Here is a 21,489-nt window from a genome sequence, read left to right as displayed (position 1 = left end):
TTCATAAGAGACAATGCTCTGACTGGGTTGTCAGGAACAGGAACAAATACTGACTTTTAGCCTCTGCGAGTGAAATATTTTGATAGATTACACAAATAGTTCAAACAAGTCATAGAATGCCTGTGCAAGAAAAAAGAAAAGCAAAAGTGGCACGATAACAATTTCAAGGGCATTGCAAGCAAGGTTTTACACTATATGTATCCTGCCTGAATAAAACGTGGAAGGAGAAGAACTCAAAGTCCTAAAGGTGAGTCCAGCTGGTGGATTTAATGCTACCTGAAAAGAGTTTATCCTGTGTGCTCTTAAAACCTCAAAAACATGCGAGTACTGACCTGATATTGTGGTTTGTACCAGTGTTTCAGATCCCAGTCCCATAAGATCATCTGAAAAACACAAGAGAGAGTTGTCAGTCAAACGCCATCGCTGTATATATATTTGTGTGCGACAGAGATTATGAACCGTAGTCAAACAGAGGGAGCAGAGGCTTCGACCTGTGCTCCAATTTGAGCATACTGCCGCAATGAGGGCACCGGCAGGTCAGTAACAGCTTCTGCTAGTCGACTCTGCCTGTTATCTAAACACACAGTGTAGTAACAGTTTACATTAAGGATTTCCTGCGCCACTTTATGCACTTTCTACTGCAGGTACTGTCTGCTGCACGCTGCCTGAGCGACAGCAGACAGAGGCCTTTCACTGGGAGCCAAAGCAGAAAAGCAAACCGCTAAAACCGCCGTGGTGCGCTACAATAGAGTTATGAGATCTTATCAAGACCAAACTACGTCAATCGGCTGCATTTCCATGCTATCTGTTGGTAGCCACACAGGAGCTGTCACACTTTACGGCAGTGTGGGGTCAGAGCTGGTGCAGGTTGTATAACAGTATGTTGGTGAACCTGAACCCACCTAATTTCATATATGAAAATATGATTATGGTACAAAAAAAAACAAAGCATTTACTGTGGTTTGTTTAAGTCAAATTATGATCGTACACATCAACTGTTGTGCGTTTCATTTTTTCAGAGCTTGGAAAAAAAAAAACCTAGACTTTGTTTCATTCAAGATGGAAAAATGAAGCCAGGTAAATGTGATACATCTGGAAAAGTGTGCTTTAGCAAAGCCCCCATGCAGTCTTACCCCACACCACAAGAGGGACAGACACAGAGGGTTGATCCATAGATGGCACCATCAGCCTCACCTTACCATGTAAATACACACCCAGTGTGTCAGGACTAAACGAAACAAATACTGTCACTCCAGTGACAACATTAAACAAAACAAAAAAAAAAAAAAAAGATTTCCATTGAATGGCTTTGAATGATCTTTTTACAGGCAGAAACTAAACCGTGCCGTTTCACCACTGTTCTACAGGGACACAATTCTGCGTAAATCGACGTAAATCCCACTTCCAAATGCTAAAACTAAATACTTTCCCGTCACATGCAGCAGATGAAATCTATGATAAAAGGTTGTTAAACAGATCAGTGGGTCCATTCCGTCTCTTCTAATCGCTGACTGTTTCATTGATCAAAGTGGGACGTTGGATGTTTGTCATCAGCATCTGTACAATGCTGCCAAACATTTAATATGGCAAATAAGCCCTGCCATGGCAACCCGACATAGAGGCCAGCAAACAATGCTCCATACACCATGGCAACGAGATGGCGGGAGAGGGCCGGAGGACGAGTTGCTGGCCTTCTGCTTGTTTACAAAGAGAAACAGGAGGGCTGCAACACAGAGGGTGAAGTAGAGGTTGCCGCTGAAGAAGGGATGACAATAAAGGACTGAGAGTTACAGACGGAGATAAAAAAGAAAGTGAGACACAACCACATTCCATGTGCTCTCTTGACACCCAGTGACGCTCTCAAATGTCTGCAGTGTGTCACACAATACAGCACCCTGCGTGTAGGATCTGCCAACACGTCAACATTACAGCATGCTTTGTGCTTCACCTCTGCACAATCTGTGCTCAATGCACAAAAACACAATCTCCTGTGACTCGCACAGAAACAGGAAAAGCTGGCTGAATTAGCTGAAGCGCCACTGCGGAGTGTGGCAGAACAGAAGTTATTTACAATGAGGTGTTTCTGCAAGCCATGAGATTCAAATCTTCCACTTAACAAGAGACTTTTTATTTTCCCTGATTTCTTTTTTATTTTTTGTGAACGCATGAAAATGATGAGGCTTAAGGAAACACAATTCAAACACTCAGACACCTGTACTAAAATATCCTCGCAGACATAGAACAACATAGTTCTAATCTCTAAGAGATTTACTCAACTTCCTCTGCAAAAAAAGTACTTTAAAACACTAAATACAAATCCAGCAACCATTCAAATCCGCATCCAGGTTAGTTATTTCCTACCTAAAACTGCTGCTTAAATGTTTCATCTATTTGATATGAAAAATCTTTTCTGCTAAATAAGTATTTTAGGTCATCTGAGCGACACATCGAAAGCACAATTTTCACTTACAGTGGATTGCGAAAGAAGATGTTATTACTTTCACTCCCGTAAAAAGCTCTAAATACTTGGACAGACAATCAGACGAATTGTTTCTGTTGAATTCCTCTATTTTTAAACTCGCATGCAACGTCTCTGTGAATCTGCGTAACACTGTGAGCAAACCCACACGAGCACATACATAAAAGATCATTTACAGCGCAGCCACTTCCAGACGGGGGGGCAAAAAGGGCTATATGTGAACTACTGAGACGCGTACAGTCAAATTATAAAATCTAACATGTAATTAAATGCGCAGGTGTAAAACAATAGGAAACATAAAAACAGCTTCTCTCTCACACACACACACACACACACACACACACACACACACACAATACTTCAACATGAGACGGTCATAAATATTTCCTAACAGGAGTCAATAAACCTGTGCAAGCTATTAGACGGCCAGTTAGTTACACCCGTGTGTCATATTAGCCAGGCACTGCAGTGTGAGAGGTGCTAGAACTGATAAAAACCTGCTAATAAGAGGGTGTGGGGGGGGGGGGGGGGGGGGGGGGGCAGAGGAAAGGTATCAATGGTAGTCAGGCAGTGAGGCAGGCAGAGCATTTGTATGGAGAGGAGCAGGGCAATGCTGACGTCAGTCTGCAGCGACATACAGCGACATACAGCGTCAGCAGCACACGCTCACAATGAGGAGACGATGATTCAGGGAGAGGGAATAAAAGCACAGTTTTACATGCATGATATTCAGGGGGAGGGGGGCTGGCCAGGGGAGAGGGCTGCAGACTGTGTCGCTGTGTGTCCCGCTCGCTTGGACGCAGCTTAATTGACACAATAGAGCTGTGCTTGTATCACGGTTCCAAGGTCCAGATGAAGGAGGCAGCAGAGTGGGATTATGAAAAAAAACAAAAAAAAAAACAGCCTCTGAACTTTTGACCTCGCGAGACTTCCAAGTTCCATCCCGCAGCAGATATTCCGTCTAAAAAATACAGCGTTTCCCCTGTTCCAGCTGCAGCCTTTTAGTCAATTTGCAGCGTTAAAACGTATGAGAGAAACGTTTCCATTTTTCTGAGACATAAAACTAAAAATGGCAGACGATAATAGGATGATTACATCCTCCCAATGGAACTAGCCAGACAATCAACAGGGGTTTCTGTCTTTTCTTTCTCTCAGATCTACAGGCCCCCAAAGGGATAACTCGGGGTACTACAGATGGCTAAGGGCCGCCCGCGGTTGTCACCAGTGTCGTCAGGGCAACCTGGCAGGGCCATGGAAAATTCTTTGACTAAGGAGAGGAACTTGTTTAAAATGTCATCTCTCTCTTTCACACTCATCCACCACTTCACTGGACCTGGAGTTGTTCAATGTCTGGCCACCAAGCAAGACCCTTTTAGCCCCAGTTGGAGTTTGACATTTATTTGGAAGTAATCTCTCTCCTTGTATTCTTTGATGCTTGACCCATTTAGCTCATCTGTAAATTTGAAACAACGAAATATCTCAGCAACAAATGTTAACAAATAATTTAGGTTTTCAGGAGGCTGACGCTTCTCGTAAAGCTGCAAAAATATTGTTGCTCATTTTCACATCCCTGCAGACAGAAATAAGTAGTGTGCTCAACTCAAACGATGCCTTCTTCTGGACTTTAAATTGCACCAAAGATTTATTTATTTTTTTTTTTTTACTGTGGAAATATGTAAGAGTATTTATAGAAGTGAGAGTGTGCTCAATGGGGAGACACTCAGGATAACGAAGAGCACCAAACGGTGTTTGGAACACGTCGTGTCGGACTGCGTTCAGAGGATTTCAGGGGCTGATATAGCGCACTTGCCAGTAACTGGCGTTGGTGTAGATAGGCAGGAGCACACGATGAACGTGCTTGTTTTAAGGCCACATCGCTGCCAAATATTCAGTTAAAATATGCAGTAAACAATCAGAGCTGGTAATGAGAGAGGTCCACAGTGAAGGGAGTTACTCCCTCCCATGGCTGACAATAGTCCTGAGCTGTAAGAAACTCCTCATGTGTAAGTCTTTCCTTTACTTAACAACACGAAACATATTTGCATAGTGCCTGTTAAATTAGAGAAATATTGCCTCTTTAACATTAAAGAAAGTGTACTTTATGTGAAGTATAAATGAGCACAATGTAAACCTTCAAGATGAACAGTGACTCCAGTTGTCTAAGTTAATAACAAAAAAAAGCTCATTTCAGTTGCTTTACAAAAATACTTCTTGTGAAACATCCAAACTTGGAGCCTCTCTCACACACATTCAGTGAGTTTAGCATCTCAGGAAGACCATAGCAATGCGCAATCTGGTCTCATCCCTGTTTGTGTTGTGCTTCTTTTTGTCCAATAAATGCACTTTGTGCAATGCAAATGCAATAAAGGCACTCACATGCACTCACATGCACTCACATGCACGCGTGGCCTGACCAGCTGCCACAACACTGGACACATCTGGACGGACAAAAGACAGAAAGTGAGTGATTGTGCACCAACACAGCACCACAGTGCATTATGGGAATTATTGAACCTTTACTGTTGGACAGTAAAAGGCCAAAAGGCTTTAAGATGACTTTGTATTCATTTGTAACTGATCACAGGTACCAAATGGGTTAGGTGCAGTAAATGGGACAAGTTGGAGGAGTTTCCTCACAACAACAACTTTTTAAGGTCAGAATCTGCTGATTGGCTGTCTGTAAATTCCATCTGTCTTTCTTTCTTTTCTCCAGGGGCTCCAATTACAATGTTTTATCCAATAATCATCCATACGTATAAACGTGAGAGTCAACGGTTGCCTGACATCGCTTTTATCCTGTGGTTTTTTTCTTTATTACTCCGTAATCCCGTTCTCTGGCATTTTTTGTCAGATTCTTCTTCACTTCCTTTTTTAGGTAAAAACTGATTTTGTGCTCACTCATTTCTGTTACTTTTGCTATATTTGCTCTGCACCTGTTTCTTGTTCAGCCGATGACTCAACTGCTCTGTTCCCACAAGACACACCTGTTTGTTTTTTGTCATCACTTGCTCGGTACATACACTCAGTGGTTTTCTGTTCTTGTTTGCCAGGTCCTCAGTGTTGTTCCTGTGCTTCTCCTGTTTAAGCTCATGCTCGGTTTTTTTTTTTGGTTGTTTTTGCCTGAATGTCTTTGGATTTATGTTTGGATTTCTTTTTTTCTTGGGGATTACACGTGGAATGCTTTTGGATTTCTTGCCTTGCAATGCTTTTAGTAAGTTCTTTTAATAAATTATTTTATTCCCACACACCTGTCTGCCTCCTGCTTCAATCTGCTTTTGAGATTCTCTTTGGAACTAACCCCTAACACTGGATATAACCTCCACTAAGACTAAGCGGATATAGATGTATGTTCCAAAGTACAAAACCATAAAAGAAAATCAGTCAACAAAAATGTAGACAAATTTAAGAGGGCAGTGTCCAGCATTCAGTGACATCTAGTGACACAGTTGCAGTTGTTTAAACTCTGAGACTTTAGAGTGGCAGGTAAAAAATACAAAACCTGCAATGGGCCTGCTACAGAACCAATGTTGAGCCTATTCTGGGCTTCTGTGGAAACGTGTCAGCACAACATGAGAAGAAAGATGATTTTGAGTCACACTTTGAACGTTAAATTGAATTTCTACCAAATGGAATATACAGATTGGAACTTAAAGCTTTAAACATCCATGCTTAAGATCCTGCAACACATTAGTAATTACCTTCTAAAAGACAGTCTCACCTACTTCAAATATAATGTCTTATTATCGTAGAAAACATTGTCTAGGGAGCCCTTCGCAACTTTGCATCAATCTCCCACTAAGGAAAGGGTGCTAATAAGGTAAAAACACTGAGTTATATTACCCAGCATGAAAGAAGAAGGAAGCAAGGACAAAAACAGAATTTTTTAATCCAAATAAGAACCTCCAGTTGGAAGAGTTGAAATGACATCGACCATTAAATCACCCAGATGTTGCATGTCTAAAATATTTCGCATCATTTGCTGCTGAGGTTTCATCCCTTTACAGGACTGTAATGACTCACTATTACGCAGTGTGAAATCAATTTCCAAGGAAAATGATTTGCTTCCTCCTCATGCTCGACCATAATGCTCCAATACATGACAACAGCACGCTTATCAACAACCTGTGGACTAAACCAATAATGTATAATGGCGGTCTTATAACACTGTAAACTTTGAAATCTGATGTGACCTTTGTCCCAATGCGAGATGCTGCAGAACATTCCAAATTCTTTCCAGTCTTTGTCTCTCCCTGAACAGCCATTGTTAAAGATATCTGAGGATTACGCTTAATTCGCTTCAGTTTCCCTGATAAGTTAATAGAAGCCACTTCCTGTTAAGCCTTAATTTCACACTCACGCTGTAATTAAGTATTTATCAATCTGTATTGATAAATATAGATTTATTCTATATACTAATTTGTACGAATGTCAGCACAACCAAATATACATCTTTTAAAAAACTGCCTTAACCGCCTTTCAGCTGCATTTCAACCGCAGGAACCTTTTCAAGGAACCTGGGTCTTTTAGGAGGTCTTTTCTTCAGATTGTTCTATTTCGACTGCAGAAACCAGGGGCTAAACAGAGTTCAGAGGAGGAAACTTCACTGCCAAAAACTGCCAGATCAAGCAGTTCTGTGGACTCCTCAAAGTTCACAGGAAGTTGGACAACTGATAGGAACTAATGTGACGTAATAACCTGCCAGTGTTGGTGGCAGAGTCAAAATCAGGGTAACGACAGGTGTAACATTAACAAATGCTGTTTACACAGCTGACATCTCACAATATTTACTCTTTTTTATTTTTTTTTTGGGGGGGGGGGGGGGGGGGGGGGGTCAGTCACTGATGCATTCACATCATTCACATGTTCCGCCAGCCAGGCTCAGTATCTTTCCCAAGGTTAAGTCAACATGTGGACTGACAGTTTGAGGACTGAACCAGCGATCTTCTGCTTGACAGACGACTGCACGGCGATCGGTTCAGACGTGCGCTCACTCTGTCTGAACCGGTCGCCGTGCCGTTACGTCACAAACAGATCCTCTTGTTCAAGGGGAGGTAAGAGCTATCAAAAGAAAAAAAGTCCATGCAGTGTAGTTCTCCAACCTATGACCGGTGCAGACAGAAAATAAGTTTGTGGGGACGAAGGGACACTCCTTCTACTGCCACAGGAACACTGACAAAGTTCCTCACAGGCAGCGCCTGTGGTGAAGAACATTTAAAGCTGTTTGCACATACGAACACCGGAGACTTCAAAGAAAATGCAAAGACAATTTGGTCTTGATTTTTTTTCCGCAGTTGCTGTTCGCATATGTGTTTCACAGCGGCAGGATTTCTGCTGGAGATGCATTCTTGTGGCTAGAAATGCAGTTCACAGGAGGCAGGCTGTGATGCAGAAACAAGGCTGGCCAAATCCCTTTTTTCTTCATGTGTTGTGAAAGAGCTGATGAGGCTCCTTGTTTAGTACTGCACAGAGACAGGCGAGAGGAAAGCCCAAAGAATAGCTCTGGGCATTGATGTTCACACATATCGCTGCTCCAGGACATCCAGGGCATTGAACCGCTTCGGTTCACCATTTCTGTACAAGAACCACAGCAGCAAACCAATGGATCTGACAAAACCTTTCAAGCTCCCGAAATTAAGATGTCCATTCTGGTGCGCTGAGTTTCTTTGGACATTAAAAACACACTTTGTCTCCATACGCTTGCCGAATGTTTTCTTCAATTTGGTATAAACCTATTCGTGGGCAGTAATAATGGCAGCCACGATTCCCTTTTGCATCTGATTCTCGCTAGTTTGAGAAGCACCTAACTCAATTTGTGAGGATGAGCCAAACTGGTTCTCTCTCAGTCGAAGAGTCCCACTTCTCTTCAGTTTTCACACTGCGTTCCCAATTTGACGTGATCGAATTTATCGGTTTATCTAAATTGCATTAAAAATCAAGAGGATAAAATGCACAACGAGACTTTATGTTGACAGTGAACTCTGAAAGTCTTCGTCCTCTGTGACGGACAAGAATATGAATTTTTATAAAGTTAACTAAAAATGACTGGAACTACGTCCAAAAATAGCACAAAAATAACAGGAAGCCAAAGGAATTTGGACAACACCAAATGATTGATCAGCTGCAGTCCTGATCCAACATCCAAGTCTGCCTGGCCTGCATCAACAAGGCTCTCTTTCCTTGAAGACTAAGGGTGAAATGCTTATGGTCTGCTGTAGAATTAGTAGCCTACACAGCTCTCTCATTTTCTATCTCAGGGGCACAGCATGTGGTTTTACGAGGGCGCTTTGTTTACATGTGTCAGTAGAAGTACAGCACAGCCTATAGACAGGCACCCACTAATTCCTTTGAAGCAGGAAAGATAGTAGTTTCTGCCTGTGTCCCCGGGAAGAAAAAAAAAAACAGACCAGAACAAGGCCCAAACAGCAAAAGAGTGAAAGAATTACAACTGTATGGGACTTTTAGAAGGTGGAAGGAAAGTGATCTGGACCAAACTGGATTGCGTCCCCTTCCCAATGCTGCTATTTCATCAAGGCAAAGACACAGATGCGGTTTGGCCAAATGTTCTCGACATCTATGTCAGTGAAAGGCCTGACTGATCTTGTGTTTACTGAGAAGTGACGGCGCCTTAAAAAATTCTAACTTGTTGTGAAGCAGTTCCCTGGGTTGCTGTAGCTAAAACAACTCTAACTCGGATGAAGTGAAATAATACAGATGCATAGCTAGAATTTAGCTTAGAGCTTAGGACTTTATTGGTTACTAACAAAAGGTAATAAATGAAGGATTATGTCTATCTTAGCTGGCAAGCATTTTTTTTTTTTCCCCCGAGGAAAAATCAGATATATTCCATTTTCATATCCTACAGTTGTCTGTGCAATGGATTTGGGCCACTGCAGGATAAAGAAATGGAAGTCTGTGACAATCAACAGGTTCTTAGGATTTCACCCCAGAATCATAACAGAACCCAAAGCATGTGGATGAGGTGATGGCTTTTATGCGTTAGAGTCAACAACGCAATGGGCAGCTGGAAGGTCATCAGTGGCTACATCTGTGGACAGCTAAAAATGGGATTTGTGACAGAGCTGGACACAACATTAGAGGTCAGACCCTCTGAGAGACGTGGTTCCTTATCAAAAAAACAAAACAAACTAATGCTATTTCTGATTTATTTATTTATCTTTTTAACTTTAACAGAATTCCAGAGATTTTTCTTGTGAATTTACATTTCTTTTAAGGGAAACACTTGATAATAAAAGTCCACTACGTAGATACATAGATATGTATGTATATATATACATATATGGGTAAAGTTTGGAACCTGAACAAATCCCATTCCCACTCCAAGTCCGCAATTCTGGTATGTTTATGTTTATGTATTTAGCTTTTATCCAAAGTGACTTACAAATGAAGATATAACAAGCTACATAAAAAACTAACAATAAACTACATAGAAGGAACCCACTAGTCCGACTCTGTCAGAGGTGACAGAGTAGAGATAGGGTGCAGGCATAGAAGGAAGTGCAGAAAGATAAAGTGCAGAGATAGAGGGGGTAGGTAAGTACAAGGTAAGTGCTAGGATAGGAGCTGGTAGCTGGTAGCACGAAAGAAACGTGAGATACCCGCAGTAGAGCCGGTGTATAGTGTTTCCACTCTGGGCTTCTGTATATGGGGCAACATGGCAGAGTAACAGCGAATGGGACCGGCAGCATTTTTAGAGAAAAACTTCTCAATCTAATGGAGTGAAATCACAATTATTCTACACTAATGACAATACAGGAACTTAAATGTTTGTTTTTTTTCCTGAAAATCAACCTTTTTTAACTTCCTGTTTTACTCTGACAGTATAACAAAGCTCTTCATGACGAACGTTTCCAGACTTAAAGGGCATTTATCACCACCTGTTCACTTTTACTTTACCTGCTGTAGTCACTCACTTCCGACTGCTATAACAATGCAGTTTGTTTTATCTGCTTTGGGGCAACGTAGTTGTGCACAAAATGCTTTAGAGATCAGCGTGCTGATTAAGTAACAAGGCTGAGTAGAAAGACTGTCAAACCCAGTCAAACCTGAAAAAGAAGGCATTGTTAGGAGGTTGAAAAAAAACAAAACCTTCAACATGCCACAAATCAAGTCTAAGGCGTCATGAGCTGCAAGACGGTTAGGATGGCTGCAACGCAGCCGACTAAAAAGATTCTTGAGCTCATCCTTGACTGACCTGACATCGATCAGCAATGCATTCTTATTGTTCACGATGCCATGAGTGACCAGATGCACATTCACAAAAGAAAATCTTTTCCGCATAAAATCAATTCAGATGTGCCGATTGTGGACGAAGAGAAAATAGGGCGGAGGTGTAGGTGACTTTTTCCCCAAATAGTCTATTTGTGATTGTTTTTAAGTTAGCAAACCACATGACATGTGCTTGTGTGACATTTCAGAGTTTCCCGTTTGACTCCATGGCTCGTCTCCTGGTTTCACTGCATTGTGTCAAATGGCTACTGTTCCAAATTGCTAACTTGTGGTTACAGTGGCAGCTGTTCAGCAAAGGTTACACGAGGGGGAAAGTGAAAGATTTTGACATAACTTACTTATGATAAAAGTTACTGTCACACAGCAAACAGTCACACAGACGAGGGGGAAAAAAAAAACACATTTTCTTTTGTAAAACTTCCAATATCACCTGAATGAAAAAAAACAAAAACAAAACAAAGTTTAAAGATGTTAAAATGAAGGCACCAGATGATTTCAGATTTATCACTTCCATAAACTGTTCCACAGCATGCCCTAAATATGTTGTAAAAAGGTTTTAAAAAAAACTGAAAGTGAGCCAGTCACAGTCAGAGTCTGAAGAAACACCACAGAGACAAAGGTCAGAAGGGTCGTGATGACGCATTTTCATCTTAAGGAAATGAGGCAGGAGCTACTTGGTGTCATGTTTAATGCTGCGCACAATTCGCTGATATAACGAAAAAAACTGTAAAATGCAAACAAGTGCGAAAACTAAATCCTAGACGAGGATTTTTCACAGAGTGACATTTTCTATGTGAAAACTCAGCAACTGTTATAACCAATACATTAGTTGAAATCTCCAGCTAGAGAATCTAAAAATGCTTTTGGAAATGTATTTGTTGGCATTTTTACTTACACTTCCAGAACTTGATGTTAAAAAGGCCACTGAGAGAACTGCAAAGTATTATGAGTTATTTTCCAAATCTAAAAGGCGATCTTTTAGCAACAAGATGTGCAGAGTTATATGCAGCAGGCAGAAAAGAAAATCAACAGAAATCTGAACTCATACTGGATACTGAGTACTGTTCACCACAAAACCCTCCCCCTGACTGTAAACAACTACAGGAAAAAACAGAGGGCCTTTCAAAGAACTCAAGTAAAGGTGAGCATGAAGGTGTATGTCGAGAATAAATAAGCAAGAGAAATATTGCAGCGTGACTGATAGCATAAAAGGCTGCATTTCTTCAGCTGGCTGCTCGCAACACAGTGTGGAGCTTGCATAATGACAAACACAACATGCAGGAACAACAAAAATGCCACAATATGAGTGAGGTCAACTCTAGTGCGTCAGTGATGAACTTTTTCCCCACAATGGTTTGTTTCGGGCTCAAATGGCCCGTAACTGTTAAACTGCTCTCAACACCAAAACTCAGCTGGCAGCTGTCAATGCCGACAAAATACAGAGTGAACAACACAACACTTGCTTGTCTTTTTTTCTGCCAACTGAAGCTGTATTTAAATCTGACTGATGAAAGGCATTTTGTCTGCTTTCCTTTCCTTTTAATTCCACTCTGAGCTAAAAGAATCTCCACAAACTTTTAAACATATTCAAACTGCGGCTCGTCAGACGTACTGCAAGTCTCGACTGTGCTGCAGACAAAGCTTCTTACAGTGCGTACCCTACATATTCTGAATATCTTTGCCAGTATATTCATTAAGAGCTTAGCCTGCAAAAAGCTATTTAAGTAATAGCACCTTAGTTAACTTGGTGAATGCAGCCACGTTAAATTTAAGTTGAGTTTCAAATCGGTTCAAATGACAAAACGAAAGTGCATTGACACAACACAACATATTCCATGTAAAAGGGCTTCAATCCATGCATGACTTTGGCCCCACATTTACTGGAAACCACTCAGTAAATCATGCCCCTATAAATAGTTGAAGGCAGCCTGCAGTGCAGGCTCTGAAGGCAGGTTACATTTTATCTGAGCTCGAATTTGCTGTTGACCCGAAACGCTGCAATTCATCGCTATCACAAGAGATTGGCAAGAATATAGGCATGCATGACCTTTGGAGAGTGGTGGCACGGAGCCCACGTGTAAATATTCTGGGTAGTACTTCTCAAAGTCCTTCCTGCTGACATTGATTTGCTGATTTGCAGGTTCATAAAAATATCCCAGGTTTACCAAGTGTTAACACATGTAAATATTAAAAGGAGCACTGACCTTGTGACGCACAAAATGTACAATCAGGGCGTTGTGACGTTTCGTGTCAGGAAGCCAATTTAAATCAGCAGTTTTTTTATTGGTACAATAAGTACCTCTGTATTGTTTTCCTCCTCTTAAAGCTTCCCAGCAAGTTACCATTATCAAGAACTCAATATATGCCAGGGGACGAAGGCAATGGCAGGTTTTTTTTTATGCAGAGCTGTCCCCAGGCAGCCGTGTCCCAGGCAAGAATCTCGCCTCTTGCTCACACAAAGATGTGATAAAACTTTTTGACTGCGTGGTTTCTCATTTCATACGCATTCTTTTTTTACAACTGTTGCATCAACATAGAGGCATACAACAAGGGTGGTAGTGCCAGCTAAAACCTGCATACAGTTTCACTTTTGACATTCCCGTGAGATTGTGCCGTGCTCTTGGTGTTAACCTCCACAACGACGCTGTGCAATGCCATACAATAAACTGGCTAATCAAATACGTGCAAGTTCACATTCCAGGTGGATTACTTTGTAATGTGGACAGCATATTTCTGCTGTGTGCGTCACGATCATCAAAGTGAGCGATTGAATGATGCCAATATCGGAACTTTCCAGCCAGCCATCCATTTTCTATACCCGCTTAAACCAATTCTGGGTCGCGGAGGGGCTGGAGTCCATCCCAGCTGTCATTGGACAAGAGGCGGGGTGCACCCTGGACGGGGGTGCCGGTCCAGCACAGGGCTGTAACTTTCCAGAGTTGGAAAAAGTTTGCATTGTAGCAGAGCAATCTGTTGTCTGCTGTTTTTGCTTCTGATAAGCCTTCAGTGTGTTAACACCGAGAAGATCTGATAACAACGAGGCAACAATCTGTTAAATGAATACAATAGCAAATCTCTATGACATTTCACCTCATCATCTGCTCCAGTCCTGGGAAACAGGGCAGCTGCGTCCCGAGTCAAAAGGACAGCCAGAAACATTTTGAACTGGCTGAACAGTTTCACAACAAACTGTTAATACATGTACGACGAAGTGGTTAAGTGGCCAAAAATTCTGTTACCCGCTTAACTCGTTGCCATCATGGAAAAAAAAAAGAACACCATCTATCAACTATGAAACAGGACATGGAAAGAAAATGATTTTGGTCCGTTCCAAGTCTTACAATTTGCTCATTAATATTTCAGATGGACAGCACAAGACATATTACACAGTATCATTTTCTATTTAACAAAAAACAAGCCAAACTACAGAAGCAGACTGAGAAACTGAGGCCAATCCCTATTACTTCCAGTTAGTTAAGTAATTTGGCATTTTAGTTGTTTTTTAGTACATCTACTCAATACTTGCTTTTAGTGCAACGTAACATTTTCAAGGCAATCGGTTCCCATGCTTTTTCTAAGTAAGGTTAACTAACTAAATTTCACAGTGCAGGGAAGCAATTAGCCACTGACTGCTTTGGCTTAGGTTTGCAAAGCTGAATCTGAACAGACAACAAGACTTCTGGAACAATGTCCTTTGGACAGATGAGACCAAAATGGAGACATTTAGCCGTGATACAAGGCCCCATCTTTGGGGGGAAAAAAGACACAACACATCAGCACAAACACCTCACACCAACTGTCAAACACAGTAGTTGAGGGGGTGACGAATTGGGCTTGTTTTACAGCCACAGGACCTCGACACCTTGCAGTCACTGAGTTGATCGCGAACTCTAGAAGTATTCTAGGGTCAAACGCGATGCCATCTGTTCGACAGCTAAAGCTTGGCTGAAATTGGGTCATGGCACTGATCTCACAAATCTGCAACTGAATGAGAAGAATCATGGTGTTATAACGGTCCAGTCAAAGTCCAGAACTCAACCTGGCAATGTTGTAAAGAAGAGTGGGACAACAATGTGAGAGACTGATAATGTCATACAGAAAACTGTTACTTCAAGTTATTGCTGGAACATGTGGTTCTTAAAGCTGTTGAATTGTGCAGTGTACTTTTTACTTTTTACATACTGCATCGGGTATTATGTCATGTGTTGTTGTGCATCTGTGGCCGTATTTGCTCAATTTTAAGACCTGTTTTAGGATCAGTTTTTTTTTTTATTTGTTCTTCTAAATGTCCCAATGACCCTTTAATACTGAAAATTAAGACATCAGGTATTGTGAGGAACGCTTCTGTCCTTGTGCTTTCATGCCGATCTCAAGAAGTCCAAATTCTGAACATATTCTAACTTAGACAATTTTCAGACAATTTAATTCTATCTAAGTGCATACATGTTATGTAAGTCCTTTAAACACAACCACTGTGGAGCCCGGGAGCAAGCTATACTTTAGCCATTGGTAGACCTGAATACAACAGGAAGGGTATACCTGATATGGACATGAAAGCTACACGAGGAAGGCTCACAGCCTTGTAAGGGAACATCTGGTTTTATCATGGAATCAGTGCAGGCTCCTCTCATAAACACAACCTAACGCCTGAGCCCTGGAGCTCTGGCCAATAACAAGCATGTGAACACAAACGCCATCCATCAGAGCTGAGCAGCGGTAGGAGGAGTTCACAAGGAAGTAGAGAGAGTGAAACAGAGGGAGCAGTTCGAGAAGAGACCACAACAGTGGCTAAGTAAATCATTTACAAGCAAGTGACCGACACTGGCTGTAGGCAGCTTCTCGTTTTTGCTTCACATATCACCTTCACAAATCTGCTATTAAAGCTAAGATGGCGGGAACGAGCCTCGCACTGTATACACATGCTGAGTGAAAGGTCAAAATCTAAACAGAATGGGCTACACTAAAGCACCTCAACATCTGTCAGCCTTGTTGTTGTTCAAGTTAATTGGGAACATACTTAAATAATGCAACAGCTATAAAGCATGAGAGCAATTGAGTCAAATTCAGTTTATTCTTCTGGATAAATTCACAGAGAGAGGCTGTTTGGATGCACCATAGCAACAAAGGGCATATTTCAACCTGTTCCTTCTTACTCTGTTGATCATGATGTGAAGGCCGGGGTTGGATCACAAAGGTAAAGGTCAGCATCATATGTGCACTTTTTAAAATGCCTAAAAGCAAGCAGCTTTTTGATCTAGCTGTGCACATTTTCTATTCCAAGTCTTAAAAGTTTTTTTTTTCCACAGAAAAAGAACTGCTCGTGAACTACCAGAGACTCCTCATCAGTACTCCAGACTTCTCCTTCGAGACTTAGCCATGTCACTACTGAATGTAACCCAACTGTATTGTGCTTGCCAATCGGCATATGCTGCTCCTCAAATTAAGAATGGCAAGCTGCCATGGGTTCTGCCATTTTGGACCAATCAAAAGAGAGTGGGCTTTAAAAGGGCAGATGCTAAAATAGAGACGGGGGTAACTGGAGGTGCTGCAACAGCCCACCCCCCCCCCCAAAAAAAAAAAAAAAAATCATCAACCTGTAAATGAGCATAATATGGACTATTTCAAACATTAAAGCTTCACTCGTAGAGAATTATTACCACAATAGTTATTATTCAACTCTACTGTCCCTTTTAGCCTGTTTTAGCCTGTTTTGGTCTTAGCCAGGTCCCTTCAATGCGGTTCACCACTATGTCTCTTAATAGCAGCAGAAACATTCTTTAAGATAAGGTTATTGGTCCCACATAGAGAAATTTCAACCTAAAGTCGAAATCAAATGTGAGGAAAACCCCTTTACACTGCGTCTCTGTTGGTAATGACACAAAACAGACAAAAGAATTTCCCGAGAATAAATCTAGAACCAGAGCAGAAATAAAAAAAAAGAAAACAAGTACGAGACTGACATTCATCAAACAGCCAAAACAAAGACTAAGATAAGAAGATAGTATTGCTCTATGTTGGCTGGATGCATCAGAAGGAAACTACATAACAATCTAGTTCCTTGCTATAACTAGACAACTGAACATTTTTACAGCTTTACAGCAGGACATTAAATAGTTTACAACACTGTAACAAGTCAGGAGTTAAATCCAAGAGCAGTGCAACACGCCACAAAATGTCTGCGAGCATGAGAATAATCCACTCTGGTGTAGTATATGGGTGGGGTATTTTGGTATTTCACATTGTGGACTCCGTGGGACTGTCGCACTGCTACGAGGATGATACGGCCTCAGAGATGAACCCGGAGAACCTGCTGCTGGAGCAACACAAAAAAGAGACATGTAGATGAAGAGATGAATTAATGGGGAAAAAAGGTAAAGAAGACCAGCCGAGGTCAAATGTGCCAAATGTGTCCAAGAAAATAAGTGATTTTCATTGAAATTATGATGCGCATATACACAACACTGTCTCAAATAAAACAGACGCAAAGACTTTTGTGGCATATACTTCTATCTAAATATAATAATATTTCTGCCTTTTAGCACAATAGCATTCCAAGAAGGCTATTTGAGGGTGACCTTCATCACAGGATGCATCACTCATGATTTCCTCTTTCTACAACAGAAGACAGATAATTCCATTTATTGATAGATACTTATCTTCTGCCTCTAATGCATTCAAGAAAACATAAATCCCAAAGCCAGCCCTGCTCATTACACTAAATTAACAAAAATGTATTTTAAATGACAGTTAGAAACTAATGTAACAAATTAAAACTGCTATAATAAAGACAGATTACCAGACATTCTTTTACATTACCGAATCTAGACTTCTCTACTAATGCATCATGGAAAACAGTCACATGCCAGTAACAGTAACTGGGGTCTTTAATTACACTCCCATCTATATTCCGGCTTCAGAACGAGCAGACTCAGCAAAGCTGTGCTGACAGCGTGTGGGTCAAAACAAAGCGCTGGAACCATCAGAGATCAGCATTTTTACATCTGTAAATATAAACTTAAGAACTTCACTCTGTGACACTCCCTTGTCTGTGGAATTGCCAATCGGCAGTGAACAAAGCAGACTTCATTACTGCATATGCCAACCACCTGTCACTTGACATCCTGGCTCTCACTGAGAACTGGATGAAGCCCGAAAACAAAGCTACCCCGGCTGCACTTTCGACCAACCACACATTCTCCCATACGCCTCGTACATCTGGGTGAAACGGGCCTGCTAATTTCCAACCATATTGGTTGGAACTAGGCCAGATTGGTTCAACTACTAACCATAGCTAAATACAACACCTTTGAATACCAAGCCATCTTGGTAACTGCACCAGTCAAAATCTACATGGTTGCTGTATATCGCCCACCAGGACAACTCTGTGACTTTCTAGATGAACTAGACACCTTGCTCTCTTCCATCCCTGAGCATGACTGTCCCATAATGGTCCTTGGTGATTTGAATGTCCACCTTGACAGTCCTAACTCTTCAGATTTTCTGACATTAATGCACTCGTTAGACCTCGTTCTGTCACACCTCTGCACTTTTCTGACCACTATTTCATTCACTTCAGAGTGAGTCTCCCAGGAGGATCCACTGCTTCCACACCTATGGTTTCCTTCCGCCGCAACCTGTCGCCCACCCACTTCTCCTCCCTTGTTGCCTCCACTCTTCCGACCTCCAGCACATTCTCCTTGCTTGAGCTTAATGATGCCACAGAGCCCCTCTGCTCAACTACTGAGCTCTTGTCTGGACAGTCTGTGTCCTCTACCCACCAAACCTCCCAGTCCCACCTTTGGCTCAATGATACCCTCCGGTCGCTGCACACCAACCTCAGAGCTGCAGAAAGGAAATGACACAAATCAAAAGATCCTGCAGATCTAACAAAATTCCAGGCACTGTCATCATTCTCAGCCAGTGTCACTGATGCAAAAAAGTCTTTCTATATTGACAAGATCCACAGTACTACTGACACCCGGAAAACTATTTTCCACCTTCAAAACTCTAATTCCTTCCGCCACCTGCTACCAATCTGACGGCAGACAACTTTGCCTCATTTTTTACTGACGAAGTGGCAGCTATAAGTAAACAGTTTACTGAACTGCCCACACCCGAGCCTTCCCTAAACATGTGTGCCACTAACTCAGCATGCAGAAGTCCTACTGCATCATTTTCCTAATTTACCCTGAACTGAACTGCTCGTCTTCCCAGTCAAACCAACAATACACCACAACATCTGCATCCAAACTGAATCCCTATCTCTCCGTCAGTTTCTAGCTCCGTCAAAGTTAGCTAGAAACTTGGGTATCATTATATCATTAATGACCAGCTGGACCTTCCTGCTTCGCATTGTCAAACATAAGAAAGATCAGGCCGTACCTAACCCAACACGCCACCCAGCTCCTGGTGCAGGCTATGGTCATCTCCCACCTTGACAAATGCAACACCCTCCTAACTGGTCTCCCAGCCTGTGCTGTGAAACCTCTGCAGATGGTCCAGAATATGGTGGCGCATCTGGTCTTCAATCAACCTAAAAGAGCACACATCACCCCTCTGTTCGATGAGCTCCACTGGCTCCCCATAGCTGCCCGCATCAAATTCAAGTCACTGATGTTAGCCGACAAAGCGCTTAATGGAACGGCTCCCATCTACTTGAATGCTCTCGCAAAGGCTTACGTCACGACTTGGTCACTGCGGTCGTCAAAGTATTGTCGTCTAGCAGTGCCTACACCACTCACAAGACAATCTAGACTCTTTTCATGTGTCGTTCCATGATTGATGGAATGACCTATCAAGCGCTACCAGAACAGGGGCGTCCCTGTCTATCTTCAAGAAACTCTTAAAGACCCAACTCTTCAAGGAGCAGCTCCTACCCTAGCACTTACCCTGGGTTTTTAATCTCTTTCTGTACTTCCCTCTATGCCTGCCCTCTATTTCTACACGGTCACCCCTGTCACCTCTTTCAGCCTGACTAGTCGTTTTCCTTCTATGTTAGCTTTGATGTTAGCTACATTCTTATATCCTCATTTTTTGTTTGTTTTGTGGAAGAGCAACTTTCACATCTCCGTTTTTTTTTTTTTTATCTTTATGCTTTTCGTTTGTAATTCTGGGAATTTTATTTCTCTCCAATAATGTAAACTGTGAAAGTATTTTTTTATCAGTGAGCGTTATTATCACAAAGCATCAGAGACGCTGGATTCCGGAGGAACAACTAAACATGGGTTAGCAGCGAAAAGCATAGAAGATAAATTGCAGTTGCCACTTTGGATTGGGAGTATTCCGGGTATGTTCTCCTACGTATTTCTTTTGATATTTCCGTGGTACATAAAAGGTTATATCCAATGCTATATCTGCACTGACAGCCAACAAACGTGTCCAAAACGAGACAAACCATCTTCACAGCAGATGTACTGTAGCTACTAACCAACTGTTAGTGATGCTTCTGGTCTTCGGGAGGGATATTGTTTAGTCTTTTTTAGCTTATAGTTACATCATACTTGTTATATTTTTACAAGCACTTATTTTGGCTTGATCTATAAGTATATTCCAGACATGTACTTTTCTTTTGTTGCACTAAACACAGTAACTATGATTTCATAAGCCAGCATATTTTGTTTCAAGAGAGTGATGAAAAATGTGGCAAATTATCTAAATATTTTTGCACAATTACAGTGAGTGAAAAATGGTATTCATTACGTGAAAAACTGTGTTTTTATGGTTTAAAACCAATGGCACTCAAAAAAAGAAGAAACAGCAAACTATCAGGCCTTGTAAACAGCCAGATGTATTTCACATTATCAATTTGCTCTAAACCTGTGGTTTTTACACTTACGTAAAAAAAAAACTGACCTGACCTGTCAAATCACTTAGCAACAGTAATACAAAACTTTCTCTATGATCAGCGTGTGGTAGAGTTCACCTTATGACGCACATACTGCATCTTTAATCCATTCCTACCCCCAGCTGGCTGCTGCTGTCTGCAGTCGAGCATCCGTGCCTAATCCCCTGTGTCAGTGGTGCCATGCCAGGGTGCCTGATGTCAATATGTGGCATCAATTCCACTGTCGATCTAGCTGATCTTTTGATACAGGGTCAAAATAGGTAAGGGTCAAACTGCAGCTGGTAAATTATTTCAAAATTATCAGTATCAGTACGACAACCTCTCATAGTTTCAAGTGCACGGATATATTAATATATATTCGGCTCATTGATGTGTGCCTCTGAGTGAAGACTGAATTTCTGACTTGCTTCCTCTCCAGAGTCAGGTACCCAGGAAAAGCAAAGGGGCATCTTGCTAAATGGCACGGGAAAAACCCAGGTGTTTACTGGAGTCTAAACCATTGAGTATTCTTAATGCAACTTCTTCAGAGCACATTCACAGGGAGCAATAACAGTCCTGGGTGGGCCTCAGCTCTGACAGCACACTGTGCATTAGCTGCGAAAGAGGCTAGGGATGATTCGAAACTCTGTGCCCTCTGCTCACCATCATGTGACTGCTGCAAACACGTAACTGGGTCCATAGACGCCAGTCGAGTCTGGCGCGCGTTTATCTCCAGGAGCAGCCTCTATCACGCACAATTACATACTGTACACGGATGCACAGGCGCACACGCCTTGTGCTGTATATGCAGGAGTAAATTACAGCATCATTACTACACAAAATGACCTACAAAGATACTGCCTCGTGTGTAAGAAGAAAGAAAATCCGTTTGGTTCAGCATGTTGCCCAAGAAGTAAGTACTGACACTAATAAAACTCGT

At 41.7% G+C, this 21,489-nt stretch overlaps 1 protein-coding gene across 1 annotated transcript in view; it reads right to left on the bottom strand.

Annotated features, from left to right (window-relative positions):
• pde3b (phosphodiesterase 3B) overlaps nt 1-21,489 on the bottom strand; it is a 51,564-nt gene that overhangs the window by 18,686 nt on the left and 11,389 nt on the right. Inside the window, exon 2 of the mRNA XM_072380637.1 lies at nt 333-383. Coding sequence (XP_072236738.1) covers nt 333-383 — 51 coding nt within the window. The remainder of the gene's footprint in view (nt 1-332; nt 384-21,489) is intronic.

The sequence above is a fragment of the Leuresthes tenuis genome, unplaced genomic scaffold (genome assembly GCF_036924035.1).
Source record: "Leuresthes tenuis unplaced genomic scaffold, fLeuTen1.0.hap1 SCAF_2, whole genome shotgun sequence".
Taxonomy (NCBI): domain Eukaryota; kingdom Metazoa; phylum Chordata; class Actinopteri; order Atheriniformes; family Atherinopsidae; genus Leuresthes; species Leuresthes tenuis.
This window is presented reverse-complemented; position numbering and strand designations above follow the sequence as displayed.